Source organism: Primulina tabacum, chromosome 5 (assembly GCF_025594145.1).
Source record: "Primulina tabacum isolate GXHZ01 chromosome 5, ASM2559414v2, whole genome shotgun sequence".
Taxonomy (NCBI): Eukaryota; Viridiplantae; Streptophyta; class Magnoliopsida; order Lamiales; family Gesneriaceae; genus Primulina; species Primulina tabacum.
In genome coordinates this window covers 5,865,414-5,880,698 of record NC_134554.1, presented here as the reverse complement: position 1 = coordinate 5,880,698, position 15,285 = coordinate 5,865,414, and the positions used below count along the sequence as shown (strand labels likewise).

The window sequence follows — 15,285 nt, the reverse complement described above, 5'->3', positions numbered from 1 at the left end:
CATTTAAATACATTTTTGTATGAATACATGTATTGGAAAATTTGAAGGTTACATAGAGGAGAGAATATTGAGTAAATTAAATAGAGTATGTCTTTATCTATGATACGAGTCAATTCTATCGATATTTACAATAAAAAATAATACATGTATGACTCAAATGAGATATTTGTCTCACATCGTACAAAATTTTGGCAATTAAATAATAAATGAAGTTCAATTTTCAACCTCGTGATTCTTTACATGACATGTAATATTCGTTGTACGGATATTTCCGTTATTTTATTAAGTCGCTTTTCGTTAATTTGTTGGTGAAAGATCTTTGAAGACTTCATGGAGCAAAAAAGAACACGTGTACTTGTTTGGAATTTAATGAACATTTCGAAACATTCCCATTTCGTCTATGCCTAAATTATGGGCATCGGAATCAGCTGGATCCAGAAGTGCGACGAGGGCCGCCACTAAACCAGCATTGCTTGATATGCTTGGCTCTGTAAACCACGGCTTGGCTCTATCGTCCAAGAAAGCATCATTTTTATCTGGCCCTCCTACCATTGCTCCAAAAAGAATGTTGGGATTTTTGTCTTTCGAATTCAAGAACCCGTCTCCTTCTGAGCATGAGTGCCATTTTCCATCCTGCGGAATTGATGCAGCCCTGTGGTGAACATGCACCGGGTAACGGTTCCCGTATCCTACCATGTAGCTCATCTTCATTGGATTATCTCCTAGTATGTAATTCACCTGAAAAAAGTAGAATTTTTATGAATTTGCCACAAAAAAAATCGAACATCTTGGTTCCTTAAATCACAATGTGTCCGAGTACCTGAGAGATGGAGAAATCTCGTAACATTTGAATCGAAAAGGTTGCGGTATTACAACTGCCACCAGTTCTGCTCAACAGTTCAAGATAGTCGCTGTATAATTTGCTGAGAAAAGATGAAGTTGCAACATATTGGAGTGGGGCGTTAATATCTGGTTTTAGGAGAACTAGCCCACCTTGAACATTTCCACAAAAATTCTCATCACATGAACGAATAGTAAGATCAATTAACTTAAGTATTATATTTCGTTAAATTTACCGTTAGTCACACTTATTTTTTGATTAGAAAGATACGAACACATGAGCAAATCTGTTCTGTTTGTGGCTAATGCATCTTCATACGGATAGCCAAGATCTATGAAATATCTGATTCTTGTCATCAAGACCTGCAATATGAGTTACAATCTGTTGCAAGATCAACAATTATGTTGTACCCAAGACATGAAACTCAAGAACACACAGAAGTTTTACCGCATTTGCTGTGAACTTGTTGTTCCAATAGAACACCCCTTTTTCAGAAACCAATTCTTCCTTCTCCGCGGAATCAAATTTATTAGTTGAGTACTCTAGGTAACTGCTGTTCCCTGTAGCGAAAAATAACCATGTTCCTCCCCAAACTAACTCATCAACATAAGTTGTCGAGTTGTAAAAATTGACGGCTAGACCGCCACAAGCACCATCTTCGGTGTACTTTCCAGGCTTGTGGGACTGATCCTGCCTCGTTGCTAAGTTAAATAAATTTTCTGCAGCGTCAACTAGTCTTTTTGAATATTCCTTATCGCCAATGAGAACTAGCGATGCAGCCGACATTGCTGCAACCATCTCTCCGGCTAAATCAGCAGCAGTATCATCACACGCAGAAACAGGCCTGGTATACTTCATGTCCTCTGGTTTTTGCCAACAATTAATGTCGTTTTCTTGATTCGAACTGCCCTCGCTTCCACCAACCTTGGTTTCCAACACAAAAATGGATCAATTTTTCACTCATATATAGCTAGAAAAATATCGTCAAAAGGGATTTGAAATGCTTGACCTGAGAATATAAAACGGCTGACTCTTCATTTGAAACTGGTGGAATGAAGACTTTGAGCAAGTAATCGGTTCCCCATTTGATAATGTCTTTTATATGATCGAGCTCTCCAAGGTCAGCATACTTTTGCTGATACTCAATCACTGTCCAGCTTAGTATAGTAACTGTATAAGCTGTAGAAAAGCTAAACTTCATATTATTTCCTGAATCATAGTATCCTCCGACAAGATCAGCATTGGTTTGCCCATCTTTTCCATCATTTAAACCAGAATCTCCCCGAAAATTAATCGTACTGTTCCCCGGGAAATGACCCGCTGCATGAACAAACAAATGGGGTTCAATAGGAAGAATTGGTGACTTAAATTCCAAAAGGGATGTCAGGAAACATGCAAAGGCTGAAACTACGATGGCCATTTAGTCACAGAAATTGAAAAAATTTCAAAAAATATACATTTCTGAGCGTCGAAAAACAGAAGGGCTTGCTTCAAAGCAAGCGACAGGTTCTTGGGACCGCCATCATCTTCATTCCTGTGTATCAAGAAACGTAACAGTAGAACCAAAACAGGAATGAAAACAACCATGAAAATCATCGTGTAAACGCAACGCCTTAAGAACCCTTTGTCACCGATGGTTAGATTGAAATCCACGGATTTAGAGAAACGAGAAGGGAGAGTATCAAATCCGTCCACTGATCGAGAGAGATAACTGAAGTCGACTTCTGTGGAGTTCCAGCGACTGGAAGAAGAGATTAGCCTGCCAGATTCAGATGAGTGGACTAATCTGCCAGAGTGGAATTCGGCTTCCGACGCCTCGGACATGGCGGAAAACTCTTTTTTTTTATTATTATTATTTACGTATGAATTGGTGAAGAAGGAATTCCAAATGTATGATATAACTGCACTTAACAACCCACTTATTCCGGATGCTTACAAGTTACAACTAATGTCGAAGGTTTTAAGTTTAGTCTCGTTTTTAGACATAATCTCAAAGAATAAAAAATTCTTGACGGAAGCATCAATCAGTATTTATATACAGCTAATTTTTTCAAATTTTTTGGAGTGAGGACTGTTACGATTGAGCTTAAAATATGATAATTTTTTACATTATGTTATTTCGATTAAATCCATGTCTCTATACAATTTAATCTACTTTTAGGGGTGAAGAATCCTTCTTGTTCCTAAAGATGATAATTTATTACATTTTTTAACCCATTGTTTTTCCTTTTCTGAAAATATATTTTAATGCGTGACTATATACTTGTGATGTGAATGATATATATGTTTAACATTGGTCACAATTTGAAGGCACTACGTTGTTGAAATCATGGAATCACTTCAATAAATTTTGTTGTTCAAATATTTAATAAATTGAGATTGTTTATTTAATTTGAAAAGGATCACGACAATTAAGTTAGTTTGCGGCGTGGAACATTGAACAGTTCGATATAAGCAATGAATTAACTGTCATAACGGTCCTTCCAAAGCATGGCTGATGTCATCTGTCATGAATAAGTCTAGATTTTTCAATTATATATATAATTCGCTATTAAATTTTGATCATAATAAACATCGTTTCGAATACACGCATAGATGTATTCAGAATATTTTGATCATATTAATATTTTTTTAAAAAATATTTCTCATGAAAGTAACTAAAATATAATACAGATAGAAAACAATTAATTAAAGAAGCATGGTTTACGTACTTGATTCATTTTAAAATTAGCAAATTCGTAACTTGAAATATAATTTCATGAAATTCAAATATTAAATCTGAAAATCACAATAGAATTTGTTTTACACGCTTATACATATCAAGTGCTGTTGAATTGGACCCAATAATTAAGTGGGCCGGGAGGTTGATCATAGGCCTAATAATATGTAATATAGTATTGTAATGGGTAAAGAAATCAACATGCCGAATATAACCCTGCAAAAATCAGTCGAATAAAATTAAGTTTTAAAAAATATATAGAACAAAAACAATTTTACTCTTCAAATTTTAGGCCCACCCGGTGCTTAATATGTCCGGATGCAACCCATATTCTCTAGCAAATACAAATGGTACAATCCCTTGGGGAAGAGCTGCCTACACAATACACAATTACCCTTAAAAACAATACTGATATATTAAAAAAAGTTTTAATACCTGAACTATGGCCGCATGAAGGTGCACTCCTTTAAGCCCGATGGCTAGAGACGCCCCAGACATCAACATCGGACCGCCTATAAATCTGATCACCATCGATATAGCTCCCATCTTTAAGCCGCAAGCGATCATTCGAGGCTGGAGTGCCATGAACAACCCTAAAATAATAACATTCACATTTTCCCTTGTTTTTTTTTAAATAAAATAATTAATTAAGATAAATAACATACCCAAACTGAACATGGCCATCCCAAGCCCTGCATCCGATATGATTTTGATCGAGTATTTCACCACACTCGGCGTTGCCACTTTCCATCTGTTATCTCATCCCGACAAGATTTGTTATTTCATTATAAACTCTTTTTTTAAAAAATAAAAATTACTGATCAGATGTGTATGATGATTGAAATTAAGCTGACAACTTACTTAAAGGATACGAGAGACCATAAAAGGCCTAAAACGCTGGAATAGGTATTTGGATTACGCGAAAGCTTCCTTCCAACCACGATTAATATAATTCTTAGCATAACCACAGCACGTGGCATTTCGTGATTGGCCGGCTCACCTTTCATGTCATATCCCTCTTCCACTGGAATCTTTATGAAGTCTCTAAAGCTAAGATCTTTATCTGGAAAAATATACATATATTGCACACATGGATCTAGTTTTATTAAATTTCCTTTAATTTTAATATAATAAAGATATTATAATCATCACTATTATTACCATCATTACTACATAAATTCAAAGGAACGATGATACAAATATAAGTATCGAATCCTAATTCAGACTCACGTGCTTCCTAGTAATAATAATGCCATCCATTACCAAAAATTGACCCCAACAACACTGTAAACACTAGAAAAGAGTAAAAGAAAAAAAAAGGTCCTTTAAAAAAAATTACAATAGGAGAAAGACACCAATGAATTTTTATTTATGATATTTTAGAAGGTTATTTAAACTATGTCGATTTCTTCAAAAATCGAGAAAACGCGAATTTTTTTGTTGGTTTTTCTTCAAAAATCAAGAAAACGCGAATTTTTTTGTTGGTTTTTTGGTTGGGATGGCTATTCTCTATCGATCGGACACAATAGAATTTTTAGATCGGTTTTAACGAATTAATGCGAGATCTGATTTACAATTTCCCCGCAAAAATTCATGAACTCAAGGGTTTTTCTTTTCCGACAAGATGCAACACAAAAAAGTAATGGAATAAAAGGAGAAAAAAAAAGTGTGTACTGTTAACTTTAAATCGGATTGTGCGGATAAATCGTTGAAAAATACATTGTTACGATGCAAGCGAAATATTAATAATTACTCGATCTCGCTTTTTGATTAAGTAAATTGAAATTCTTCACGGAAACTTGATAAAACCAAGTAACAAAACAGATGTAAAACCCATTTAGGGAACTTGTAATTTTAAATATATAATATTTATTTATTATATGTATCAAATTCATTGCATTATTGATTTCTAATTTGCAGTAACATTATTTTCACGAAAGCTCCTCTCCAAATTAAAATATTTTAGAATTAACGATTCTTTAAAATATTTAGTATTATTTTTTAAAATTATTATATTTTTTTTTGAAGGAATTTATTAGTTGTATTAATTTGGCCACCAACATTGTCAGGTCAATTCTCTGTGCGTATGCTCAAACCTGGTGGCATATTATGAAAATCTACATGCAACACCCTACCGACGCCTGCCATCTGCATGCATTGTCTAAACTCTTACGCCTATGTTTCTGGATTCTTTTTCGTTAATTTCGAGAAAAAAAATCCAATTTAAGCTATCGCTAAATCCAAGCAAAATCTTGCAAGAAATATACACTGTCAGGGGCAATAATTGACGTAACATTCAAACGTACCTCCGATGTTAACATTACCTCTGGACCCCTCTGACGGCGACTCCCACAGGATTTTCACCACCGGTGATGGCAGACTGGAAACCTTACCCGCGGCGGGGCTCGTGGCGGTGGAATTCATTTCGTTGAAGCTCGAAGCTCTTGGGGTGGGTTGGAGGGAATATGCGTCAGAAGAAGCGTAACCCGAGATCCTCGGGCTGAACGGTTGAAACCCGAGCCCGAACTGGTGGGGTGTGTTGATGGAGAATATATCGGCGTTGGAGAGATTGGAGGCGCGTGGGGTGACCCCCACGGAGGATGATGGTGGGGTGGAGGATGTGGAACGTCGGATGCGGACACGAATAATGCGTCCGGCGTCGTCGATTTCGGAGTCAGTGCAGAGTGGGTTCCGGCCGTCCAGGGAGATGATGTCATTGTCGATGTCGAATTTGGTTACGGCGGCGGCTGTTCCGCCGGGGAATTGGGTTTGTATTAGTATAGTTGCAGCTCTGTATTCAAAGAGGAAGAGCAGCAGTGTGTACCTGCAATTAATTGAAACTCTAAATTATGTAGTTTACAATTTCATTTTTTAGTTAGCAATTTAGGGAATAAATTAAATTCTGTCATTATTTAATATAAGCCAAATTGATTTAATTTCAGGTTTTAATCATCTAAAGTAGAATTAAATGCGGATGTTTAATAACAGCATGGTAAAAAAAGAAAAGAAATCGTTATTTAAAAATAAAAAACAAAATTGAATTTCAACTAAAAAGTGAAATGTGTTGAAAAATATATTTAAAATGTGAGTATTGAATATTTGAATGTTGAATATTTGAATGTTGAAAATAAGAGTTGTAAATATTAAAAATTAGTGTGTGATGATGTAGGTAATGATGTATTTTATTTTTGGATTATTTGTAAAGATTTCCTATAAATAGATCTCTCATTTGTGAAGAAAATCACAATTGAGTAGAAAGAAAAATATTATAAAGTGTGTAGTTTGGTAAATTTTGAGAGTTTGAGATTTTTACTTTTTACCATAAATTTTTACTTTTTCACAACACGTTATCAGCACGAAGCTCTAAAAGTCCTACATACTTTTCCAAGCTCCAAACAGAAGAAAAAGGTAATAAAAATAATTATATTTATTTTACTGTTATTTATTTATTGTGTATTTATTTAATATACAATATAATGTTATTATTAGAAATAATAAAAATAAATTTTTCATAAACTTGTTATAAATCCTGGGAGGATATTAAGACGACATCCCACACTCCCGGTAAGGGATACGACAAGTATAAAAGCCTATAAGATTTTTAAACAAAATAAATTATGACACTCATTATAATATTATGATATGATATACATAATTATTTAAACATGTCTAATATTATATATATCATATTATTACCATAAAATTATACAAATACATACCTTTATTTTTTTTTTGTACCCCAACGGTCATAAATGGTAAAAAACGGCTAGTTTTTGCCCTATAAATATGATCTCACAAACACATTCCATCACTCCAACTTTCTCTTCTTCTCTAAAAATTATTCATCATCAAATTTTTCGAAGAAAAAAGAAGATGGCTTTCTCAAGGTTATTTTTAATTATTTTGGTTATCATACTCACGAGTCTTTTATTTATCGGAGAATATCCTCCTCGTGTGTTTTCTTTATTTTTACAAATACTTGTACTTGTTGTTTATCCGTTACTTTGTATTGCAATAATTATTAACTAATAAAATGCATCGTAATTTTTTTAGTACCACCATGTCAAATTTAACAAAGCTCGAATTTGTTGCGCTCGACATCACGGGAAAGAATTATATGCCATGGACTCTAGATGTAGAAATGCATCTTGAGTCATTGGGTCTAAGCGAGACCATTAAAGAAAATGGCATATGCACGTCACAAGAAAAGGCAAGAGCCATGATATTTTTGCGTCGACATCTCGACGATGGATTGAAATGTGAATATCTGACAGAAAAAAATCCCATGGCTTTGTGGAAGGGATTAAAAGAAAGATTCGAACATATAAGAGAAGTTATACTTCCGACCGCCCGGGATGAATGGAATACATTGAGATTCCAAGACTTTAAAAAAGTCAGTGATTACAATTCAGCGATGTATAGAATAATCTCGCAATTAAAATTTTGTGTACATGAGGTCACAGAATCTGAGATGCTTGAAAAAACATTTTCCACGTTTCATGCATCAAATATTACTCTACAGCAACAATATAGATTACGTGGATTCGCGAGATATTCTGAACTCATCGCCTGTCTTCTTGTGGCGGAAAAAAACAACGAGCTATTAATGAGAAATCATCAGTCTCGACCCACTGGATCAACAGCATTTCCAGAAGTAAATGCTGTAAGTAAAAATGAATTTAAACCTGGAAACCAAAATCAAATTCAAAGACAAGGTTTTGGTCGAGGTCGAGGTCGAGGTCGAGGTTGTGGACGTGGACGTGGACGTGGACGTGGAATTGGCCGTGGTCGTGGTCAAGGCCGTGGTTTTGAAAATAATCGAGATAGTTATATTTATAACTCATCTCAAAAGAACGTCCCAAACCATCCACAGAAAAGGCATCATGAGAATACAAGTGTTAATGAGAAGCACTCAAAAAGATATGAAAGTTCTTGTTACAGATGTGGTACTCCAGGACATTGGTCCAAAGTTTGTCGAGCCCCTGAGCACCTTTGTAAACTTTATAAAGAATCATTAAAGGGGAAAGAAAAGGAGACCAACTTCACTGAACGCAGTGACCGTTTGAGTGATTCAACTCATTTTGATGCTGGTGATTTTATGAATGATTTCTCTGGAAATGATCAATATGTTGGTGGGATAGAAATGAACAATATTGATGCTGCAGATTTTCTCAACGATTTCTCTGAAAATGAACAATATAATGGTAGAATATAAATGTACAATAATCTATATTTCATGTATTCATAGAATAATGTTTTATTGTATAATTATGATTTGTGTTATATTTAAATATATATTGCAAGTAATTTATTTTATTGCATATTTTTTTGAAATTCAAATATGGAAAATGCTATGAGCAATGCTGAAGTTTGCATACCCGATAGTGGTACAACGCACACTATCCTCCGAGATAAAAGATATTTCTTGGAACTAAAACCAACAAAAACAACGGTGAATACAATATCAGGTCCTGTAGACTTGATTAAAGGATGTGGTAAAGCACAATTTTTGTTACCTAATGGTACAAAATTTTTGATCAATGATGCTTTATATTCACCACAATCGAAAAGAAATTTGTTGAGTTTTAATGATATATATTCCCATGGGTATGATACTCAAACAATGAATGAAGGGAATGAGAAATATATGTGTCTTATCACATATAAATCAGGAAAGAAATATGTGATTGAAAAACTACCAATGCTCCCTACTGGATTGCATTATACACATATAAGTCCCATTGAATCAAACATGGTAGTTGATAATTCTTCGATATTAACCAATTGGCATGATCGATTGGGACATCCTGGTTCAACAATGATGCGAAGAATTATAGAAAATACACATGGTCATCCACTGAAAGACCAGAAGATCTTTCAGAATAATAAGTTTCAATGTAAAGCATGTTCTCTTGGAAAACTTATTATAAGACCATCACCAGTCAAAATCCAAACTGAATCACCAATGTTTCTTGAACGTATTCAGGGTGATATTTGTGGACCAATCCATCCACCATGTGGACCATTCAGATACTTTATGGTATTGATTGATGCCTCCAGCAGATGGTCACATGTATGTTTATTATCAACTCGAAATGTTGCATTTGCAAGATTACTTGCTCAAATAATAAAATTGAGGAATCAATTTCCCGATTATACAATCAAGAAAATTAGACTTGATAATGCTGGTGAATTTACTTCCCAAACTTTCAATGATTATTGTATGTCTATGGGAATCATTGTTGAGCATCCTGTTGCTCATGTACATACACAGAATGGATTGGCTGAATCATTGATTAAACGTCTGCAAATGATTGCTAGACCAATGATTATGAAAACAAAGCTCCCTATTTCTATATGGGGACATGCAATTTTACACGCTGCTTCATTAATTCGCATCAGACCAAGTGCATATCATAAATACTCCCCATTGCAGCTTGCATTTGGTAAAGAACCAGATATTTCTCATCTGAGAATTTTTGGATGTATGGTGTATGTGCCTATTGCACCACCGCAACGAAAGAAAATGGGACCTCAAAGAAAGGTTGGAATTTATATCGGTTATGATAGTCCATCAATCATTCGATATCTTGAACCTCAGACAGGCGACGTGTTCACAGCACGTTTTGCTGATTGTCATTTTAATGAGAAAATCTTCCCAATGTTAGGGGGAGAACAGAAACATACCGAAAAAGAAATTACATGGTATGTATCATCATTGTTACATCTGGATCCAAGAACAAAACAATGTGAAAAAGATGTACAACAAATTGTACACTTGCAAAGAATAGCAAATCAAATACCAGATGCATTTGCAGACACAAAAGGGGTAACTAAATCATATATACATGCTGCAAATGCCCCTGCTCGAATTGAAATTCCAAAGAAACAAATGGAAGATACTCATGATGTCATTAAACGCCTGAAGCGTGGAAGGCCAGTCGGTTCCAAGGATAAAAATCCTCGAAAAAGAAAATTCATAGAGAAACACGATGATCACAAAATAAAGAATGACGTTTCTGAAGAAACACATGATGATCACAAAATAGAGAATGGTGTTTCTGAAGAAACACATGATGATGAAAATGTTCTGTCAGAACCACAAACTGACGAGAATCATGAAATCTCTATCAATTATATTAATACTGGAAAAATATGGAACCGAAAAGATATAGATGAAATTGATGATATATTTTCTTATAATGTGGCAATCGACATCATAAATGATAACGAAGATCATGAACCAAAATCTTTTGGTGAATGTAAAAATCGGCAGGATTGGATAAAATGGAAAGATGCCATCCAGGTTGAATTAAATTCGCTAAATAAACGTAATGTTTTTGGACCTATAGTCCTTACACTTGAAGGTGTAAAACCTGTTGGATACAAATGGGTTTTTATTCGAAAGCGAAATGAGAAAAATGAAATAGTAAGATATAAAGCTCGACTTGTTGCACAAGGTTTTTCTCAAAGGCCTGGAATTGATTATGAAGAAACGTATTCTCCTGTGATGGATGCAATTACGTTTCGGTATTTGATTAGCTTGGCAGTATCTGAAAATTTAGAAATGCGTCTTATGGATGTTGTTACAGCTTACTTATATGAATCACTTGATAGTAATATATATATGAAAATCCCTGAAGGATTTAAGATGCCTGAAGCACAAAGTTCAAAACCCAGGGAATGTTATTCTGTGAAATTACAAAGATCATTATATGGGTTAAAGCAATCAGGTCGAATGTGGTATAATCGACTAAGTGATCACTTGATGAAAAAGGGATATGTAAATAATTCAATATGCCCTTGTGTTTTCATTAAGAAAACAACATCCGGATGCGTAATTATTGCTGTATATGTTGATGATTTAAACATCATTGGAACGAATAAAGAAATTCAAGAAGTTGTGTCATACTTGAAGGAAGAATTTGAAATGAAGGATCTTGGAAAAACCAAGTATTGTCTGGGTTTACAAATTGAACAAAAAGAATGTGGAATGTTTGTTCACCAGACAAATTATACAGAAAAGATCCTTAAACGTTTTAATATGGATAAAGCAAATCCTTTAAGTACTCCAATGGTTGTTAGATCATTAAACATAGAAAAGGATCCATTCCGTCCATGTGAAGATGATGAAGATATTCTTGGTCCAGAAGTACCATATCTAAGTGCCATCGGTGCCCTTATGTACCTTACAAATTGTACAAGGCCTGATATATCTTTTGCCGTGAATCTGTTGGCAAGATTTAGCACATATCCAACAAAGAGACACTGGAACGGAATTAAACATATATTCCGTTATCTACGAGGAACGACAGACTTGGGACTTTTGTATTCAAAAGATGCTAATCCAAGTATAATTGGTTATGCTGATGCTGGATACTTATCTGATCCACACAAGGCACGTTCCCAAACTGGATATGTATTTACTCGTGGAGGCACTGCAATATCTTGGCGTTCTCAGAAACAAACGCTCGTAACAACTTCATCAAATCATGCCGAGATTATTGCACTACATGAAGCAAGTCGTGAATGTGTGTGGTTAAAATCAATGACCCAACATATCCAAATTTCATGCGGATTATCATCTGATGAGAAGCCTGTGATACTATATGAAGATAATGCTGCATGTGTTGCTCAAATGAAAGAAGGATACATAAAAAGCGACAGAACTAAACATATTCCTCCTAAGTTCTTCGCATTCACTAAGGAGCTAGAGAAGAATAAATATATTGATGTTCGTCACATTCAATCAAGTGAAAACTCATCAGATCTCTTCACAAAGGCACTTCCTACGTCAATATTCAGAAAGCACATATATAATATTGGGATGCGCAATCTACGAAATTTGTGAAGAATTGTTCGTGTCAACATGAGGGGGAGTTTACGTGACTGCACTCTTTTTCCCTTACTATGGTTTTTATCCCAATGGGTTTTTCCTAGTAAGGTTTTTAACGAGGCAGTATAAAAACACGTAATGAAGACAATCATTATGATCATCATCACAAGGGGGAGTGTTGAAAAATATATTTAAAATGTGAGTATTGAATATTTGAATGTTGAATATTTGAATGTTGAAAATAAGAGTTGTAAATATTGAAAATTAGTGTGTGATGATGTAGGTAATGATGTATTTTATTTTTGGATTATTTGTAAAGATTTCCTATAAATAGATCTCTCATTTGTGAAGAAAATCACAATTGAGTAGAAAGAAAAATATTATAAAGTGTGTAGTTTGGTAAATTTTGAGAGTTTGAGATTTTTACTTTTTACCATAAATTTTTACTTTTTCACAACAAAATGCACTTTCCGCTCTTAAACTTTTGACATAAAATTCAACTCACTTTCTGGGTTGGGCAAATTGCTTCACCATGTTCCAAAACAAAAGGGGATTAGCTTTTTATCTGTCTTGAACACAAACACACACACATATTTGAATTAATATAATATATATATATATATATATATATATATATTATCAAGACTAAGGTATTTTACGGTCCGATATTTATAGTATATGTCAGGCAAATATTATGTCCATATGCATGCGTTGGAGTAACCACTCTTTTATATCCAATCGTGGCTTTTTAGATTTGTTGGATAAATTTAGTAATACGATGCAATAAAAGCGACTCCTTCCAAATAAGTTGGAGTAAAAAATATGAAGTCACGACCAAGATATATAAAATAAGAACACACATCTGATTTGTCCTCGAGGTTGCATATGTGTAAGAACATTGATGTAACCAAAGCATTTAAAAAAAACAGGAAAAAAGGAGAAATAAATTTCGAAAATTGGATGCACAAACGTTTAAATAACAACAATTTTCATGTATAATTTATTGTTTTCTATTAAAACAAAACCACCAACCTATAAAGAGGTTGACAAGGTGGGTTCAGCGGTCTCTCGAGTTTCAAATAACAAAGTTTCAAACTTCACATATGGTAAAGAATGTATATCTCGAGACACGCGAACAAAAATATGATGTGTAAGTATTAATCGACAAGTATATTATAATATATACATACCAGATAATACATTGAAGCACAACCAATTGAACCATGATGCTCTGTGTGAACTCCCCGTACATGGCTCTAAGCAGAGGTATCCCCATAATCAATGTATTTGGCACAAGGGTAGTTAAAAATAAAAACAGAAAATTGTGGAGATGAATGAATTGGGTGGAGTGTTGGGAAATAAGGGGCAAGAATTGTCCAAACGTGATAAAGCGAAAGGAATGGGCCCAATATCCACGCATGCACCAGCCCATCACTTTTCTGTTTTGTCCCATTCTCCAGTGCTATTTGTCTTCCTACTCCCATCCGAATCGGAGAGAGCGGCAGTGGAAAGAAGTGAACGAGAGCGGACGTAGTATTCCTTTGTTTCACACCTAGCGCTTACTGCTCTGTGTGTGAGAGATTTACTTTCTTTGAAAAAGTATACATAATTTATTGTTTTTATGCGTTAAATTCTAACACGTTAGTTTGGAGTGATTATGTTTCGAATTGGTTTTAAAATTAACTAATTCGATGTTTAGACTAAAAAATTCAGACCAAACCGAACCAAATCAGCACTATAATTTTTTTTAAGTATAGATATGATTTTTATAATATTTAGTTTATATGTATCATTAATAATATGGTAGAATAATAATAATAATAAATGTTAATTTTATGTATTTTATTATTTACAAATATTTAAACCTACCAATTTTATAGTTCCAAAAATTTAATCATTTTATAGTTTGTCTTTTAGCTTCTAACCTTGTACTAAACTTCTAAATTTGTATTTTCAGAATAAGAATAGCACCGTGCCTCAGTGTCTCATTTGCTTATTTCTTCCTTTTTCTTATGTCGTCCCTCCAACCTGTGTCCGTGGATCTTTGGGGGAAAAAACGGAGAGCTGCGAGTTGGGGTCTTGAGAACCAAACTTAGAAATCGGTACAAAAAACAAAGAAGAAATAAGCCACTGTGATTCTTATGAGAATGAATCTTACCAGAGTTAAATTTAATAAATTTATCGTTAATTTATACATAATTAACACACCTGGAGACTGATCACCGCCCGTTTTGCACTCTGCTTGAAATTGGTGTCACTATCAAATCTCTGCTTTGAAGCCTTGTAGAATCCCTGATTAAGAAGAAAGAGCCAGTGGTTCATGGGACCCTTCCACCATAACTCCATGATTATCTATTCTATATATATAAATATGTGACTTTAAACGTGAATTTCCACTTGTGTTCTTGTTAATTATTTATTTTACATTGATTTCTTGATTTAAATGTGTCTTTTTGTAATTAAATGTGTATTTTTTTTATCTTCTTACTAATTACTTGTTTTACATTAAATATTATATATATAAATATGTGACTTTAAATGTGAATTTACATTTATGTCCTTATTAATTATTTGTTTTACATTAATTTTCTTGATTTAAATGTGTCTTTTTTAATTAAATGTGTATTTTTTAATCTCCTTATTAATTACTTGTTTTACATTAAATATGTGACTTTAAATGTGAATTTCCATTTATGTCCTTATTAATTACTTGTTTTACATTAATTTCTTAATTTAAAAGTGTATTTTTTAAATTAAATGTTTATTTTTTTATCTCCTTATTAATTACTTGTTTTACATTAATTAAAATGTGTCTTTTTTTAATTAAATGTGTCTTTTTTTATCTCCTTATTAATTACTTGTTTTACATTAATTAATTTCTTTATTTAA

At 33.8% G+C, this 15,285-nt stretch overlaps 2 protein-coding genes across 6 annotated transcripts; both read right to left on the bottom strand.

Moving 5' to 3' along the window:
• Positions 1 to 220: 220 nt before the first annotated feature.
• On the bottom strand, positions 221 to 2,829 carry LOC142544650 (endoglucanase 25-like). Its single transcript, XM_075651680.1, has 6 exons — positions 2,299 to 2,829; positions 1,851 to 2,161; positions 1,289 to 1,765; positions 1,077 to 1,203; positions 821 to 993; positions 221 to 738 (listed from the first exon to the last, which is right to left on the bottom strand). The coding sequence occupies exons 1-6, from the start codon at positions 2,663 to 2,665 to the stop codon at positions 367 to 369; spliced, it is 1,827 nt and encodes a 608-aa protein (XP_075507795.1). The 5' UTR covers positions 2,666 to 2,829; the 3' UTR covers positions 221 to 366.
• A 793-nt stretch (positions 2,830 to 3,622) lies between these two features.
• On the bottom strand, positions 3,623 to 13,683 carry LOC142545897 (auxin efflux carrier component 6-like). Of its 5 annotated transcripts, none has more exons than XM_075653325.1 (7): positions 13,587 to 13,683; positions 5,867 to 6,384; positions 4,422 to 4,623; positions 4,226 to 4,311; positions 3,996 to 4,153; positions 3,859 to 3,935; positions 3,623 to 3,776 (listed from the first exon to the last, which is right to left on the bottom strand). In XM_075653325.1, exons 1-7 carry the CDS (start codon positions 13,670 to 13,672, stop codon positions 3,710 to 3,712), a joined length of 1,194 nt encoding a protein of 397 aa, XP_075509440.1. In that variant the 5' UTR covers positions 13,673 to 13,683; the 3' UTR covers positions 3,623 to 3,709. The 5 variants fall into 5 exon arrangements, 3 of the variants coding, with proteins under 3 accessions (XP_075509440.1, XP_075509441.1, XP_075509442.1); XM_075653326.1 differs by having other exon boundaries at positions 5,885 to 6,384; XR_012820386.1 differs by having other exon boundaries at positions 3,749 to 3,776; positions 3,996 to 4,133.
• Between the last annotated feature and the right edge of the window lie 1,602 nt (positions 13,684 to 15,285).